Source organism: Mauremys mutica, chromosome 15 (genome assembly GCF_020497125.1).
Source record: "Mauremys mutica isolate MM-2020 ecotype Southern chromosome 15, ASM2049712v1, whole genome shotgun sequence".
Taxonomy (NCBI): domain Eukaryota; kingdom Metazoa; phylum Chordata; order Testudines; family Geoemydidae; genus Mauremys; species Mauremys mutica.
The window spans coordinates 34,270,466-34,287,326 of NC_059086.1; the positions used below are offsets into that span (position 1 = coordinate 34,270,466).

Sequence of the window (16,861 nt, forward strand, 5' to 3'; positions counted from 1 at the left end):
AGAGCCAGGTTCTGGCCTGAGCCCTGATTCCGCAGAGGGGACGCCCGGCTGGGGAGCGGGGACGGAGTCACTGGGGGGTTCCCCAGCCAGGGGGGAGCAGCAGCCCTGGAGGCTACTTTAACGCTGTCCCCAGTTTGTATGAACCATGAGTTGCTATTTAATCCTGTGATCCCAACTCCTCTGTTCTCCAGTGCCCGCCCCAGGCAGTGCCCCGGCTGGGGCTGAATGAGGCAGGGGCTGCAGGAGAATCAGTGGTTTGGTGGACACGGTGCTGGGCTGGAACCCAGGAGCAGGGCCGCCCAGAGGATTCCGGGGGCCCGGGGTCTTCGGCGGCGGGGGCCCTTCCGTTCCGGGACCCGCCACCGAAGTGCCCTGAAGACCCGCGGCGGACCCCCCCCCGCCGCCGAATTACCGCTGAAGCCGGACCCGCCGCCGAAGTGCAGCCCGGTCTTCGGCGGTAATTCGGCGGAGGGGGGCCTCCTCCGCGGGTCTTCAGGGCTCTTCGGCGGCGGGTCCCGGAAGGGAAGGGCCCCCCGCCGCCGAATTACCGCCGAAGACCGAGCTGAACTTCAGCGGCGGGTCCCGCTCAGTCTTCCGCGGTAATTCGCCGGCGGGGGGGTCCTTGCGCCCCGGAGCGGAAGGACCCCCCGCCGGCCAAGACCGGGAGCAGAAGAAGCTCCTGCGCCCGGCCCCGCAAGAGTTTTCCGGGCCCCCCGGAGGGAGTGAAGGACCCCGCTCCGGGGGCCCTGAAAAACTCTGGTGGGGGCCCCTGTGGGGCTCGGGGCCCGGGGCAAATTGCCCCTCTTGCCACCCCCTCTGGGCGGCCCTGCCCAGGAGATCTGGACCAGCTCCTGGAGCAGCCACAGACTCTGTGTGATGGGATCACGTCTTGGTTTCCAAAAGTGTCCTTCATGGTCGGGGAGCCTCAATCTTCAGGGATCTCAGGCTGAACACCCACAAACCGAGACACCCACAGTTAGTGGAGACCTCTGCAAACCCTGGCCTCAATAGCGCTGGATCCCTTGTGCTGGGGAGCATGTAGGGCCCCCGCTATGATCAGGACCCTGTTGTGCCAGGCGCTGCATAAACACAGAGTGAAGAGACAGTCCCTGCCCCTGGGAGCTCAGTGAGGAAAGTGAATCTGTCTGTGCCTCAGTCTCCCGCTCTGTAGAATGGGAGGCTGACTCCCTTCTTGTGTGTGGCTCGGGGCCTGTGGTGCTGGGCAATGCCGGGCACCAGAGACCAGCCTGTGAGTCGCTCTGTGCTCGGGGGGCTGGATGCAGTGAATGAGGCAGGGGCCACACATGGGCATATGAGGGTCCCAAGCACTAGGGAGCTGCAGCTCCATGTCTGTGGGGCTGGGAGCCTAGCTTGTAGGGCCGGGATTCTGGGTGGGGGAAACTCTGGGATCTGGGAGAGAATCTCTGCCCCGGGGGCCCCTGGATCTGCCCGTGGCTGGGGCCGGCTGGGGAGGCCGGGGCTGGGTGCGTGCCGGGGTCTGGCTGTCACAGCCTGTCTCCTGTGCGCAGATCCCAGTTTACCCGGACCCTCCATCTCTCTGAGCCCCACTGGGGTCGTGGCCTCAGGGGCAGACGTCACCATCCGGTGTCAGGGGCAGCGCCGGGACGTGAGGTTCTTTGTGCACAAGGCTGAAGACCGGAACCCGCAGCAAAACATGGACCCTGCTGGGGATGGGGCCGAGTTCCACATGCCCAGTGTGGGCCGGCAGCACGGAGGGAGCTACAGCTGCAGCTACCGGCGCCCATCAGAGCCCTTCGTCTCCTCGCAGCCCAGCGACACCGTGGAGCTGGTGGTAGTAGGTGAGGGACCCGGCTTGGCTTCCCCACTCCCAGCCAGATCCTCACGGGGGGCTCCATGCTGCTAGGACGCTCAGAGCCAGGCTGTGCCCTAAGCCCTGGGCCCAGCAAAGGGGACTCCCAGCCGGGGAGTGGGGACGGAGTCACGGAGGGTTCCCCAGCCAGGGGGTAGCAGCAGCCCTGGAGGCTACTTTAATGCTGTCCCCAGTTTGTATGAACCATGAGTTGCTATTTAATCCCGTGATCCCAACCCCTCTGTTCTCCATCAGGCAGGGGCTGCAGGAGATTCAGTGGTTTGGTAGACATGGCTCTGGGCTGGGACCCAGGAGATCTGAACCAGCTCCTGGAGCAGCCACGGCTTGGTTTCCAAAAGTGTCCTTCATTGTGAGGGCCCTCAATGTTCAGGGATCTCAGGCTGAACACCCACAAACCGAGACGTCCACAGTTAGTGGAGACCTATACAAACGCTGGCCTCAATAGCGCTGGATCCCTTGTGCTGGGGGAGCATGTAGGTCCCCCGCCATGATCAGGGCCCCGGTGTGCCAGGCGCTGCCTAAACACAGAGTGAAGAGAGAGTCCCTGCCCCTGGGAGCTCAGTGAGGAAAGTGAATCTGTCTGTTCCTCAGTTTCCTGCTCTGTAGAATGGGAGGCTGACTCCCTTCTTGTGTGCGGCTCATGGCCTGTGGTGCTGGGCGGTGCCGGGCACCAGAGACCAGCCCGTGAGTCGCTCTGTGCTCGGGGGGCTGGATGCAGTGAACGAGGCAGGGGCCACACACGGGCATATGAGGGTCTCAAGCATTAGGGAGCCGCGGCTCAGTGTATGTAGGGCTGGGAGCCCAGTTTGCAGGGCAGGATTCTGGGTGGGGGAAACTCTGGGATCTGGGAGGGAATCTCTGCTTGGGGGCCCCTGGATCTGCCCGTGGCTGGGGCCGGTTAGGGAGGCTGGGGCTGGGTGGGTGCCTGGGTCTGGCTCTCACAGCCTGTCTCCTGTGCGCAGATCCCAGCTTACCCAGACCCAACATCACCCTGAGCCCCACTGGGGTCACCCCCACAGAGGCAGACGTCACCATCCGGTGTCAGGGGCAGCGCCGGGACGTGAGGTTCTTCCTGCACAAGGCTGGAGACCTGAACCCGCAGCGACACATGGACCCTGCTGGGGCCGGGGCCGAGTTCCGCATCCCCAGCGTGGGCCGGCAGCACGGAGGGAGCTACAGCTGCAGCTACCGTCCCCAGTCACAGCCCTTCATCTCCTCGCTGCCCAGTGACCCCGTGGAGCTGGAGGTGGCAGGTGAGGGGCCCGGCTCCACGTCCCAGCTCCCAGCCAGACCCTCGTGGGGGGCTCCATGCTGCTAGGACGCTCAGAGCCAGGCTGTGCCCTAAGCCCTGGGCCCAGCAGAGGGGACGCCCGGCCGGGGAGCGGGGACGACGTGGATGGGGTGTATAATAGTCCAGGGAAAGCTCTGTCTTCCCTGGCTGGAGCCGCTGCCGAGGGACACTGGGCTGTGGTTGGCCAGCTGGCCGGGGCCTGGGGCTGGGGTCACCCTGGCTGGCTGGCGCCGCTGGGGCTGCTTGGCATGGCATGACTGGGGCTCGGGTTGGTTGGGCGGCTGTGGCTGACTCGGGACTGGGCTGGGGCTGGCCAGCCAGCCGGGGGCTGGGGTCACTCGGGCTCGCTGGCATGACTGGGGCTGCTGGGGCTGGCCAGGCTGGGGCTCAGGTCGGTTGTCTGGCTGTGTCTGACCCGGTCCTGGGGCTGTGCCAGGGGTCCTCTGTCGGTGGGGGTGGGGTGCTGTCTCGGGGTTCCGGCCAGCCCTGGGGTTCTCTGGCCGGTGAAGGGGGTGGCGAGGGGCACTCAGGGCTCCTGCCACTAGAAGCGGGGCCTTGTGCAGTGTGTGTGTGTGTGGGGTGGGGCTTCAGGGCCAGCCTCCCGGAAACGGGGGTCCACCCACCGCCCATGGGGGATGGAGTCACTGAGGGGAGCAGCAGCCACTGGAGATTTCAGTCCGAGGGTTGGGGGATCCCTTGCTCCAGGGCCCCATCTCGGGGGACACACAGAGTTTTTGGGGCCTAGAGGCTGCCCAGCCGGCCCTCCCCACTCCCCTGGAGGCCCAGCACTCAATGGGGAGCTGTGCTGGGTGGGGGCCGGTGGCTGGGTCACCGTGTCGGCCCCTCCCCGCCCAGGGTCTGCGTCTCACGGCCTGTCTCCTTCCGCTCCCAGAGCCCACTCTGCCCGAGCCCTCCATCAGCCCCAGCGGGGAGGTCTCCCTGGGGGGATCTGTGTCCGTCCTGTGTCAGGGGCTGCACCCAGGCGTGCGGTTCGTGCTGAATAAAGGGAGACGCCATGTTGCACACGTGGATACGGAGAAGTTGGAGTTTGTGTTTCCCATCAACAACGTGCAGCGGGAGCAGGGCGGGAACTACAGCTGCTCCCATCACAGCAGATCGTTCACCGAGTGGAGCGACTCCGTGGAGCTGGTGGTGAGAGGTGAGGGGCCCGGCTCGGCGTCCCCGTTCCCAGACCCACTCCCAGCCAGACCCTCGCAGGGGTCTCCGAGCGAGTCTGGGCTGTCAGTGTTAGCGCCCCCTGGCTTGATACAGCCCCGTTTGGCCTCCTCCTCCTCCTCCTGGCCTTCCTCTGCTACAGGAAAACCTGGGGAAGTGAGTGCCCCGCCCAGCGAGGGAAGGGTTAAACCCACCGCTAAGCCGGGCTGGGAAGGGGTCACGGCTTGGATGGGAGACGGGGAAGGAAACCCAGGGGGTGGGGCAGGGGCCCAGCAGGGGGCGTCTCCCCTGGCAGGGAGAGCTGGCCCCAAAGCCCCTGGGCAGCACTAGGGGGCGCTGAGCTGCAGGGGGCGGGGACCTGTTTCTAGGGTATTCAGGCTCATCAGCTGGCAGGGGGCGAGCTCCCCCTGGCAGGGCATGGGGGGCAGGGACTCTTTCCTGGGACCCCCCATCCTGGCTGCCCTGTAGGGCTGAGGGGCAGGGCTGATACATGGGGATCCAGGTCGACTCATGGACAAATCTGCTTCGTGTCTCTGCAGGATAAGGACCAGCCCCGAGACAGAGCAGATGAGACCCCAGCTCTGCTCCCCACCCTGATCTACCTGCGCTAGGATTCAGGACTCCTGCTTTCTCTCCCCCGCTCAGGGAGGGGAGTGGGATCTAATGGGTAGATAAGGGGGGCTGGGAGTCAGGACTCCTGGGTTCTCTCCCCGGCTCGGGATGGGAAGTGGTGTCTAGTAGTTACAACCGGGTGGTGAGGAGGTTTTAATGTTGTACTTTTTAGTTAGGTTGATTCTCATTAGTTGATAATCATGAAAAACGGTTAATTGGCAACTCAATAGAGTCTTTATGCTAAATCTGGTGCTTTTTCTGTTGCTAACCATGATGGCAAACTATAGCTGTGCACATTGATTTCAGCAGTTCTATGGAGTAATTTACATTTCTTCTAATTTTTACATTTTGATTATGTTGGAAAATGGCAAATGAGTCATTTATTTCCTAGATGATGATGATGGTTTTTTACTTCTGATTTGTCCAAGCTCTGTTTGGATGGAAATTCAAATGCACAGAAACAGCATTTTCAATATGTTTATTAATTAAATAAAATGTCAAAGTCAGACTCAGGACTCACAGTTTGTCAGACCACTCTGTTTTATTAGCACAGCGCTCTGCTAATAACACCCAGATAATGTGAGCACCATGCAAGACACAAACTATCTCACTTTATACAGATCAAAAGGAGCAAACTTGACAAAGTTACACAGAAAGCAGAACTGACAAGTTCACCAGAGGCTAGACATACGTAGTTAATTTCCTTGCCAACTTTTACCAATCTCCGGCTAATGTTTCACCATTAGCTCATTGTTTATACCTGTGGCAAAGTTCCTCCTCTCCTCTAGTAGGTCCTGCGCTTATTGGCGGATTTCCTCCCCTCAGTGGTCTTCCCCTTGGATGAAACCCACAGTCTGGATCACCTCCTCCTATGTCTGATTAGGAGTAGCGAGGCTTGGGGGGAACCCAGGCCCGCCCTCTACTCTGGGTTCCAGCCCAGGGCCCTGTGAATTGCAGCAGTCTCTATAGTGCTACTTGTAACCGCTGCTTGACCGCTACAGCTCCCTGGGCTACTTCCCCATAGCCTCCTTCAAACACCTTTCTTATCCTCACCATAGGATCCTCCTGGTGTCTGATACTGCTTGATTGTATGGTGTTTCCTCAATCCTCCAGTAGTACCCCCTCTCAGTTCTTAGTTCTTTGTGTCTCTGGCTCCCAGCTCCTCATACACCCTTCCTTCCTCTGGCTCCTCCTCCTTGACTGGAGTGAGCTCCCCTTTTTATACCAGGTGCCCTGATTAGCCTGCCCTGATTGGCTGCAGGTGCTCCAATCAATGTAGCTCTCTCTCCGGTGCCTTCTAGAAAGTTCTTAATTGGCCCCAGGTGCCTTAATTACCCTGGAGCAACTGCCATTTTGGTTCCCATGGTACTAGGGATTTGCTTAGCCTGGGGCTAACATACCTGTTCCTGAGTACTTTCCTGTAGCCATCCGGCCTTGCTTCATCACATACCTTAATGTTCCTCTTCCTGACACCTGTATTTTAACATTTCAGCTCTTTTGCTTAAAGGTACACACAGCATTTCTTTAATCCTTTTTATTTTTACAATATAATTCATTCCACTTTCACAATCCCTCCTTTTGGTCACGCTACGCCATGACCAACAATTTACTGGGTTCCACATATTAACTGTTCTTTATCTCTTTGTTTATCAGCGATATTTAAAGTCATTAAATTTTAAAGCTTTGCGACCAGGGGCTGCTAACAGGGAGTTTCGCAAGGGAGTTCTCCAGGTGAAGGAGGAGCAAATACAGCACCCTTGTGGTAAGTGACTGACTGTCTGTAGTGTGTGTTTGTTTGTGTTTGGGGGTTATTTGCTGTGTGCTGAGCTTTTGTTTGTCAGTCTGGTTGTTTGTTTGTTTGTTTGAAGGACCGTGTGATGTGGCTGGCAGTTGGAGACTGTGAGCTTCAAAGGAAGGTTTGAAAGCTTGAAAACTCAGATCCCACCCCATCTAACATCCCATCACAGACCACTGGGCATACTTACCTGCTGATAATCAAAGATCAATTGCCAAATTAATTGCCAAGATTAGGCTATCCCATCATATCATCCCCTCCATAAATTTATCAAGCTTAGTCTTGAAGCCAGATATGTCTTTTGCCCCCACTGCTCCCCTTAGAAGGCTGTTCCAGAACTTCACTCCTCTGATGGTTAGAAACCTTTGTCTAATTTCAACTCTAAACTTCCTGATGGCCAGTTTATATCCATTTGTTCTTGTGTCCACATTGGTACTGAGCTTAAATAATTCCTCTCCCTCCCTAATATTTATCCCTCTAATATATTTGTAAAGAGCAATCATATCCCCCCTCAACCTTCTTTTGGTTAAAGAAGCCAAGCTCTTTGAGTCTCCTTTCATAGGACAGGTTTTCCATTCCTCGGATCATCCTAGTAGCCCTTCTCTGTACCTGTTCCAGTTTGAATTCATCCTTCTTAAACATGGGAGACCAGAACTGCACATAATATTCCAGATGAGGTCTCATCAGTGCCTTGTTCAATGGTACTAACTCCTTATCTCTACTAGAAATACCTCGCCTGATGCATCCCAAAACTGCATTAGCTTTTTTCACGGCCATATCACATTGGTGGCTCATAGTCATCCTGTGATCAACCAATACTCCGAGGTCCTTCTCCTCCTCTGCTACTTCCAACTGATGTGTCCCCAATTTATAACTAAAATTCTTATTATTAATCCCTAAATGCATGACCTTGCACTTTTCACTATTACATTTCATCTTATTACTATTACTCCAGTTTACAAGGTTATCCAGATTATCCTGTAGGATATCTCGGTCCTTCTCTGTGTTAGCAATACCTCCCAGCTTTGTGTCATCTACAAACTTTATTAGCACATTCCCACTTTTTGTGCCAAGGTCAATAATAAAAAGATTAAATAAGATTGGTCCCAAAACTGATCCCTGAGGAACTCCACTAGTAACCTCCTTCCAGCCTGACAGTTCACCTTTCAGTATGACCCATTGTAGTCTCCCCTTTAACCAGTTCCTTATCCACCTTTCGATTTTCATATTGAGCCCCATCTTTTCCAATTTAGCTAATAATTCCCCATGTGGAACCATATCAAATGCCTTCCTGAAATCGAGGTAAATTAGATCCACTGTGTTTCCTTTGTCTAAAATATCCGTTACCTTCTCAAAGAAGGAGATCAGGTTGGTTTGGCACAATCTACCTTTTGTAAAACCATGTTGTACTTTGTCCCAATTACCATTGACCTCAATGTACTTAACTACTTTCTCCTTCAAAATGTTTTCCAAGACCTTACATACTACAGATGTCAAACTAACAAGCCTATAGTTACTCGGATCACTTTTTTCCCCTTTCTTAAAAATAGGAACTATGTTAGCAATTCTTCAGTCGGACGGTACAACCCCTGAGTTTACTGATTCATTAAAAATTCTTGCTAATGGGCTTGCAATTTCATGTGCCAGTTCCTTTAATATTCTTGGATGAAGATTATCTGGGCCCCCGATTTAGTCCCATCAAGCTGTTCGAGTTTGACTTCTACCTCGGATGTGGTTCTATCTACCTTCATATCCTCATTCCCGTTTGTCATCCTACCATTATCCCTAAGCTCCTCATTAGCCTCATTAAAGACTGAGGCAAAGTATTTTGTTTAGATATTGGGCCATGCCTATTATCCTTAACCTCCATTCAATCCTCAGTGTTTAGCGGTCCCACTTCTTTTTTCTTTGTTTTCTTCTTATTTATCTGGCTATAGAACCTTTTACTATTGCTTTTAATTCCCTTTGCAAGGTCCAACTCTACATGGCTTTTGGCCTTTCTCACTTTATCCCTACATGTTCTGACCTCAATAATACTACCTCAGAGCTTCATCGCACACATGGCTTCCACTCTGAGGAATTACGAACGAGAAGTTCAGTTCCGCCCACACACCCAACGCCCAAATGAACCGAGCAGAAAAACAACAGTAACAGGTTAAACAAAACAGAACAAAACCAGATAGTGTTTCCTTATTCTATTAGGGCTTACCTTTAATCATGCTATTCTTAACATATAACACCAACAGTACCAAACAAAACAAACATAAAATAACAAGGGTAAAACAGATAGATGATGTAAATTCTGCAGGGTTCCCCCATTCTTAATTGCTCACCAAACTGTGACAAATTCCTGTTACCAATTTATCCCTCATGTCAGGTGATCAGACTGACACTGCAGGAGATTGGGGGAAGAAAACACACCATATAACCAAATTTTAAAGCTTCATTAAAAATAATAAAACAACAATGGAGAGTGTTGGGAATGCTCCCACCTCACTCAGGAAAAATATGAATGCCCCAAGCCTTAAGCCACTTTAATACTCACACATGTCTCACTGGAAAGTTAAGCTTTGCAAATGTAATTTCAATTCTGTAACTTGTACTGCCTTTGGTTTGCCTCTGTCTCTACTTTCCACAAGCAGCTGGGGCTGAAAGCAGTTTTTCTTTGCACTTAGCATAGTCCGCACTGATTCTTGACCTTGAACACAAAACAACTTCTCCTTTATCTCTGGGCTAAGCTGAATTTCAAATTAACCCGTTCCTAGACAAATTGCTCACACTGTGTCAGAGGCTTTTCTTTGGTGATTAAAAGCTCCTCTGAGATATATGATCTTATCTAGATTGAAGGTACCTTCTAATGGGCACTGTTTAGATGGATTTTCACGCGTGTGAAGATTCCAATTCTCTAAATACCTGCAGGTTTTAGGACCATAATGTACGTACATGTAATGTGCTGGGGTACCCTTAGGGGGTAAGGTGGAATGTTTAGACTGTCCCTCCCCCATTTTCCAATCACACAAACTCAGGGGGTGCCCTGTCTGCGCTAGCGGATCAGAAACTAAGGATCTCTCCCTACAGGGTACTCACACAGGAGAGACTCACAAGGAAGACTACGACTCTCCTACACCTCCCTTCAGCAAAGAGCGTCGGCTAGTCTCTGGGAGACGGCGCCGCTTACTCTAATTGCATCCAGTGAGACGATCAGATTGTCAGTAGCCCACACGGAAGGGAAAGGGGAGGGAAGATGGGTTCACACACTCCGAGACCCAGGTAGCTTCCTCGCCGGACTATGCCAGGCTGAGTCAGCCCACCGTGGGTCGGATCTCCTAAAGATCCACTAGTTACCGGGCTTGCGTTAGAGCAGTCCTGATCATGAGCTTCCGCTTCACAGGGTACTCTGGGTGTCTTCCGATAACGATCACTCACACTGGTGTACACACACACACACACACACACACACACACACACACACACCAAGGCCTCTTTTCTTCCTTTTTTTTTTTAACCCTTTTTTAACCTTTTTATCTCTTTTTAATTTTTTTTTTTTAACCTCGATGCATCTTTACCTGGTCCGGACCAATACCATGAGGCGGTATGACAACCCCTCTTGAGGCGGTAAAAACCCCTCAGCACCGGTGCATTCTAATGCATTTACCTATGCATTACCTTATGCATTACCTTATGCATTTACCTATGCATTTACCTTGGCCCAACTCAGCAGTTCCCAGTACTGCTATAAACTAACCTTATTGGGGCCTCTCCCCAATACCACTCTGCATTTGATCCTGCTGCACAGTCAATAAGTTCAGATGGTGTGAGCCCAACAGAGACAGACGTCCTCACGGACAGTCCTCCTCTGATACCCCAATAGAGATTTCAAAAGGTCTCATACCTCTCATGTGGCGCCATGAGGTTCAAAGGGGAATGATCCGTAGTAGCCGTCTGTGGGTCCGTGGGCGTTGCCATCCCGGACGAGCCCCCAAATTGTCGGAGAAAAACTCAGTTCTCGCTTTTTGTTTGGGTGCAGCAAAATCAAATACTTTATTATTTCTCCAGTAATTACAATGGAGGGAGAGAGTGCCATAGGACACAGGGTCGCCCCAGTCCTGGACAGGTCTCTCAACTGGTTAACAATTACAGCAAGCTTTATACCTTTGTTACAGACAATAGCTAGCAATCATGGAGACAGTAAAGAGAAAAGAATTGCATTTGTTTATACATAAGCCTTTCTGCTATCTTATTTGTCTCACTACTAAGAAAAGCAAGCCTGCATATTTCGTTAGACTGCTGCAAGGTCGTAATAACTTTGTACACAGTTCTTGTCCTCTCGCCTCGCACTATCCTTGCTTCTACAAGTCTCACGTCATTAGGGTCACAGCTAGCCTAACTCATGCTAAGTAACTGACATTCATTAAGATCCCTTCAAATCCTTGTTAATTATTTTCTGGCTTCCACACCTATTATCCTTAACCTCCATTCCATCCTGAGTGTTTAGCGGTCCCACTTCTTCTTTCTTTGTTTTCTTCTTATTTATCTGGTTATAGAACCTTTTACTATTGGTTTTAATTCCCTTTGCAAGGTCCAACTCTACATGGCTTTTGGCCTCTCTCACTTAATCCCCACATGTTCTGACCTCAATAAGGTAGCTTTCCTTGCTAATCCCGCCCATCTTCCACTCCTTCTAGGCTTTCTGCTTTTTCTTAACCACCTCTCTGAGATGCTTGCTCATCCAGCTTGGTCTACAACTCCTGCCTATGATTTTTTCCCCTTTCTTGGGATGCAGGCTTCTGATAGTTTCTGCAACTTTGACTCGAAGTAATTCCAGGCCTCCCCCGCCATTAGATCCACAAGTTCTTCAGTCCAATCCACTTCCCTAACTAATTTCCATAATTCTTTAAAGTTAGCCCTTTGAAAATCAAAAACCCTAGTCCCAGATCTATTTTTGTTTATCCTTCCATCTAGTTTGAACTGAATTAGCTCATGATCACTCGAACCAAGGTTGTCCCCTACAACCATTTCTTCTATGAGGTCCTCACTGCTCACCAAAACCAAATCTAAAATGGCATCCCCTCTTGTTGGTTCTTCAACTACTTGGTGAAGGAATCCATCAGCTATCGCATCCAGAAAAATCTGAGCCCTATTATTATTACTAGCACTTGTCCTCCAGTCTATATCTGGGAAGTTAAAGTCTCCCATGATCACCCAATTCCCATTAGTGTTTACTTCATTAAAAACATTAAAGAGGTCTCTATCCATATCCAAATTGGATCCCGGCGGTCTGTAGCACACCCCAAGCACTATCTCAGGGGAGGCTCTAGTAGCTTTCTTTCCCAGTGTGATTTTTGCCCAGATAGACTCTGTCTTATCCATTCCATCACTTCTTATTTCTTTACAGTTAACCTCATCATTGATATACAACGCTACTCCACCATCTTTGCCTTTATTTCTGTCTTTCCTAAACAGCACAGACCCTTCAATACCTGTACTCCAGTCATGACTACTGTTCCACCATGTTTCTGTTATCGCTATAATATCCGGGTTCACTTCCTGCACCAATAACTCTAGTGCCTCCATTTTGTTACCTAGGCTCCTCGCATTAGTGTACAAACATCTTAATTCTTGCTGTTTGGCTTCACTGACATTATCCGGTTAGGCCCAGACATTCTACCACCAGTATCACCTATTAGACTGGTATCTACACTACCCGTCCTCCTTATGTCCATTCTCCTGCCCACGGCTGTATCCTCTCTTACTTCGTTTTCTTCCCTCTCAATGTTAAATTGTGGTGTGGAGATTACCTGGACATCTCCCAACCATCTCCCCCAAATTCCTATGCCCCGGGGAGGTTTTGACCGGTTTGAGCCTGTCCCCTGATGGTAAACAAGTCCCCTCTCAGAGATGGAGTCCAGGGGTCAATAGTTCATCTGCTCCATGTTGGATCTTATTTTAAAGCCAGTGATTTACTTCATAAACACCTTATTAAGCAACTAATTGAACATATTAAACCGTTGATACTTCTTACACCTAACAGGACGGGGGTGGGGTTGGGGGGGACATGAATGGGGGAGGGGATGCAGGCAAAGGGGGCATAACGGGGGGCTGAGGGGTCCAATGGGTGAACATCAGGGGAGTGAAAGGCAAATCAGCTGGGGAATCTGCCGGGGGGGCAGTTCCTCTTGAGCTCTGTCCCCGTGATCTTGTCCCCTCCCCTTTCTGGGGGGCAGGTCGGCTCCCCCTCCCCCAGTGTCCCTTTCTCAACATCCTGAGGCCGGAGAGGGACCAGGCAGCTGCAGGAGGGGATGTGGTTTGCTGGGCGTTGCAGGGAGGTGGCTTTGCTCTGACCATGGTAGATTTGGGCTGGAGATTACAGAGAAACCATCTGATGGGGAAGAAAGGGGCCGAGCGCATCACGGGCTTCCTGGGGCTGCAGCCCCCGGCGCAGTTCCTCATTCCCCTCGCACTCGGGCCTCAGGCGGCTGCAGCCGTTGGGACACGGGCACCCTAGGGGAGAGCTCCGGGCCCTACAAGGAAGCTGGGGGTCGTTCGCACTGTTGTGGTTGTTGAGCCTGCGAAGCGGCCCGGCTGCAAGCTCACGGGCAACTTCCCCAGCTGTGCCAGGGCCCCGAGAACCAGGGGAAATTGGGGACGACGCTGAACGTTGTAACCCGGGCAAGAGAACCAGCCACAGATGCTGGGTTGGTCTGACCCGAAAAGCCCCCTGGCTACAGCCCCAGGACTGTTGACATTGCCCTGAGCGAAAACAGAAGCTGGAAGCAGGAGTTAATAGCCCCAAATTGGTGGGAGGGACTTTGGGCCAGCACAGAGAGAAGCCCCCAGCCAAGAGGCCCTGCAGGCCCGACTCGGAGGGGGATCATAACACAGACGGGGGTGGGGGGGGGGATGCTGGGAAGAAGGTCCTGCCACCTAGCGCCTGAGGGCATGTGGCCCCCACCAGAGCAAGTGTCTGAGCTGTGCGTGACGGGGTCCCCGGGGTGCAACCTGGATTGTGGGACCACCGAGCTCTCCAAAGCCACTATCCTGGGCTGCCTTTGACACTGTGATGCTGATGTCAAGCTATGAACCTCTGAGGCTTTGCACTCACACAGCCAGCCACAGGCAGGGACCCACCCAGCTGTGTTACACGAATGATCTCTCAGCCACTCAGGTACCAGCAATAGGGAGCTCCAGCCAATTACCCCCAGCTCCCCAGCCTTGCACCCCAGACCGATACCATCCTGCAGCTCTCAGAAGCCAGTCCGGTGTCAGTTCATTAAGTCCCCCCTCCCTCAGTGTGGCAGGGACACGCACTAGCCTTTGTAAACTGAGCTGAGATTTCCCAGCACTTCAACCAAATCACACTGTTTTAGGTCAAATATAAAACAGATTTATTAAGTGCAGAAGGAGAGATTTTAAGTGGTTATAAGGAGCAGGTGCAGAGATCAGAGTTGGCGACTTAAGAAATAAAAATATATTCACAGTCTAATTTCTACAAACGAAACAGGATTTGAATCAGGCAGTGTCTCCCCCGACAGATGGTACAAGCAGGTTACAGATCCTCAATACACAGTCTGGACTCCATTCCAGCCTGGGATGACCCTTCCCCAGTTCAAGTCTTTGTCCTCCAGATGTTCCTCCAGGTGTTGAGTTTTGGAAGAGAAGCCCAGGGATTATGTCCCTTCCCCTAATTTGTATCTTCTTCCAGCTTGCTGGAAAGATCTTTGCTGTGACAGGGATCAGACAGTCCCCATTGGTCCAGCAATCTCCATTCTTTCCTTGATGGGTGTTGATGAGCCATTAACAGTGTCTGGCTGGTCCTTTGTTGCAGTTGAACGGTTGGCTCTGGGCATCTCCCAACCTCACAACGTATTTCCGTAGCACACACAGCAATGCTTCAGAACGTCCCACACGACGACAGCACATACAGTGCATCGGGACATGAATGTTCAAGAGATCAAGGTTTTTAAAATGATGCCTCCCAAGGCAACTTTGTACCCAACCGATCATAATTCTATCGTAGTGGTGAATACTGGAGCTCCTCAGTGCTACTTTGAGGTACAGATTGTCACCCTGTGGTATCACCGCGGCGTGACCAGGGCCTGGGAAAGAGACGTGTAACGTTTGAGGAAGAGGCTGTGAACTTCCTTTCCCGTGCAGAGGCGGCTGTTTGTGGTGTCCCTGTGCCCACAGGGCGGGGTGACTTGTTTACTTTCACCTTCCCCATCTTTTCCTTATTTGTTTATCAGTTGCTGTTTAATAAATTGTACGTGCTCTGAACTCTGTGTACTGATCAGTGGGTCAGGGAAGCAGCCGGTGCAAAGAGAGTGCCCCGGAGTGGGGACACCCTCGCCCCTGTCCTAAGCGACCATGACAAGACTGGGGGTCGAGCCCCCAGGAATCCGGGGCCCGGCCTTGCTGGGGTTACGAGGACTCTGCCGCACGGGAGGGAGGAAGGGGAGCCCTCGGGGTCAGGCAGGCCTCTGGGTAAAGGAAGTGGGAGCGAGGACTCAGATCCTTTCACTAGCCAATCCCACCGGGGCAGGTATGAGCCAGGAAAGTTCCCCACAATAGCAGGACCGTTCCCCTGCTTACACTAGGAGCGGGGTCAGCAGCCGCCCTGCCTGTCCGTCCGGAGAGTGAAATGAATCGGTTCCTCCCCCCACAGCCCGGCTGGTCTGGACACAAGCGGCTCTGCTCCGGTGACTCCCGAAGGAGCGAGACTTGGAGCCGGGCTGACTGCGGCTGTTGGCTGCAGTCGCTCACCCCCGTTTCAATAGACAGGCCGGGTTTGATTCCTTGTCCGTGAGGTTAACCCAAAACCTTTGTCTGTGTGCGGCTGCTGCTGGGGGTTTGCCCAGGAGCCGAGTAGAATCAGGGGTCGGTTTGAAACGAGCCTCGGCTCCCGGCCTGTGTAACGCTGGCGAGGGAGAGAGTTTCCAACCCCCTGAGCCCTCTGGGCCTGTGAGCCCCTCTGCAAAGAGCAGCCGAGACTGGAGTTTGGGGGGACAGGCCGAGGGTGGGGCGGGGGGGATTAGAGGGGAGATGGGCTGAGATCAGGGAGCGAGTGGAGTGTTGTGTATTTGGTTGTCATGGTTTTTGTTCCTATGGCAACCGAGTTAGATTATTAGGGGATAGCTCAGCCGGTTTCGGCCGGTTGGGTGAGCTCTGTGTCTGTAAATAAAATGGTAGTTTTGTTAGCTGTCTGCTGTCTGGCCTCAAGTGATTTCTTCCTAAACCGGCTCCCCCCAAGGATATAACAAGTGGCGACGACGGTGGGAGTCCGGTGCTGTTCCAGTAACAGAAGGAAGTAGAAGTCAAGGTAAAGAACAAACGAACAAAAAAAGCTGCTTGTTTGCACTGACTGTGAAAGTGAAACTAAAAATCATGGCTACTCTGACCAGGCCCCTGGAGCCTTTTGATGAGAATATAGAGCAGTGGCATGTGTATACTGAGCATTTTGAGCTTTTTGTTATTGCAAATGACATTACAGAAGCAAAGAAGGTGCCAATATTCTTAAGTGTTGTAGGGGCTAAAACCTACTCCCTGCTACGCAGCTTACTACACTCTGTTAAGCCAGCGACTAAATCTTACAGTGACATTGTGGAAATCCTGGGGTCCCATTTTTCCCCCAAACCACTGGTAATTGCTGAAAGATATAGGTTCCACAAAAGAGACCAAAAGGAAGATGAAACAGTTGTACAATTTGTAGCAATTTTAAAAAAGCTAGCAGAACACTGTGAATTTAAGGAGATGTTAAATGATGCCCTGTGTGACAGGTTAGTGTGTGGCCTCTACAGTGAAGCTATACAGAAGCGCCTACTGACAGAGGCTCAGCTTACCTTACAGAAGGCTGTTGATATTGCTGTCTCCATGGAACTGGCTACAAGGGAGGCGCAATACATCGGTGCATCCCCTAGGGTGCAAAAAGTGTCACAAGAACCGACCTACAAAACTGTGCAGAGTCAAGAATGTTACCGCTGTGGTAAGCCGGGTCACCAGGCATCGGAATGCTGGTGTAAGGACCTGGTGTGTCGACACTGTGGCAAAAAGGGACACATTGAGTGTGCCTGTAAACAAAAGAAAAAGAGGCCTGTGGTCTGGCTGACAAAAAGAGGAACGCTGCATACCCTAGAGCAGA

At 52.3% G+C, this 16,861-nt stretch overlaps 2 protein-coding genes across 2 annotated transcripts in view; both read left to right on the forward strand.

Moving 5' to 3' along the window:
- LOC123350167 (immunoglobulin superfamily member 1-like) overlaps positions 1-5,446 on the forward strand; it is a 35,736-nt gene extending 30,290 nt beyond the window's left edge. The window contains exons 4-7 of the mRNA XM_044988600.1: positions 1,530-1,820; positions 2,815-3,105; positions 4,036-4,302; positions 4,859-5,446. Of these exons, the coding sequence (XP_044844535.1) occupies positions 1,530-1,820; positions 2,815-3,105; positions 4,036-4,302; positions 4,859-4,863 (854 nt within the window). The 3' untranslated portion in view covers positions 4,864-5,446. The remainder of the gene's footprint in view (positions 1-1,529; positions 1,821-2,814; positions 3,106-4,035; positions 4,303-4,858) is intronic.
- LOC123350011 (immunoglobulin superfamily member 1-like) overlaps positions 1-16,861 on the forward strand; it is a 127,296-nt gene that overhangs the window by 89,244 nt on the left and 21,191 nt on the right. The window lies entirely within an intron of this gene.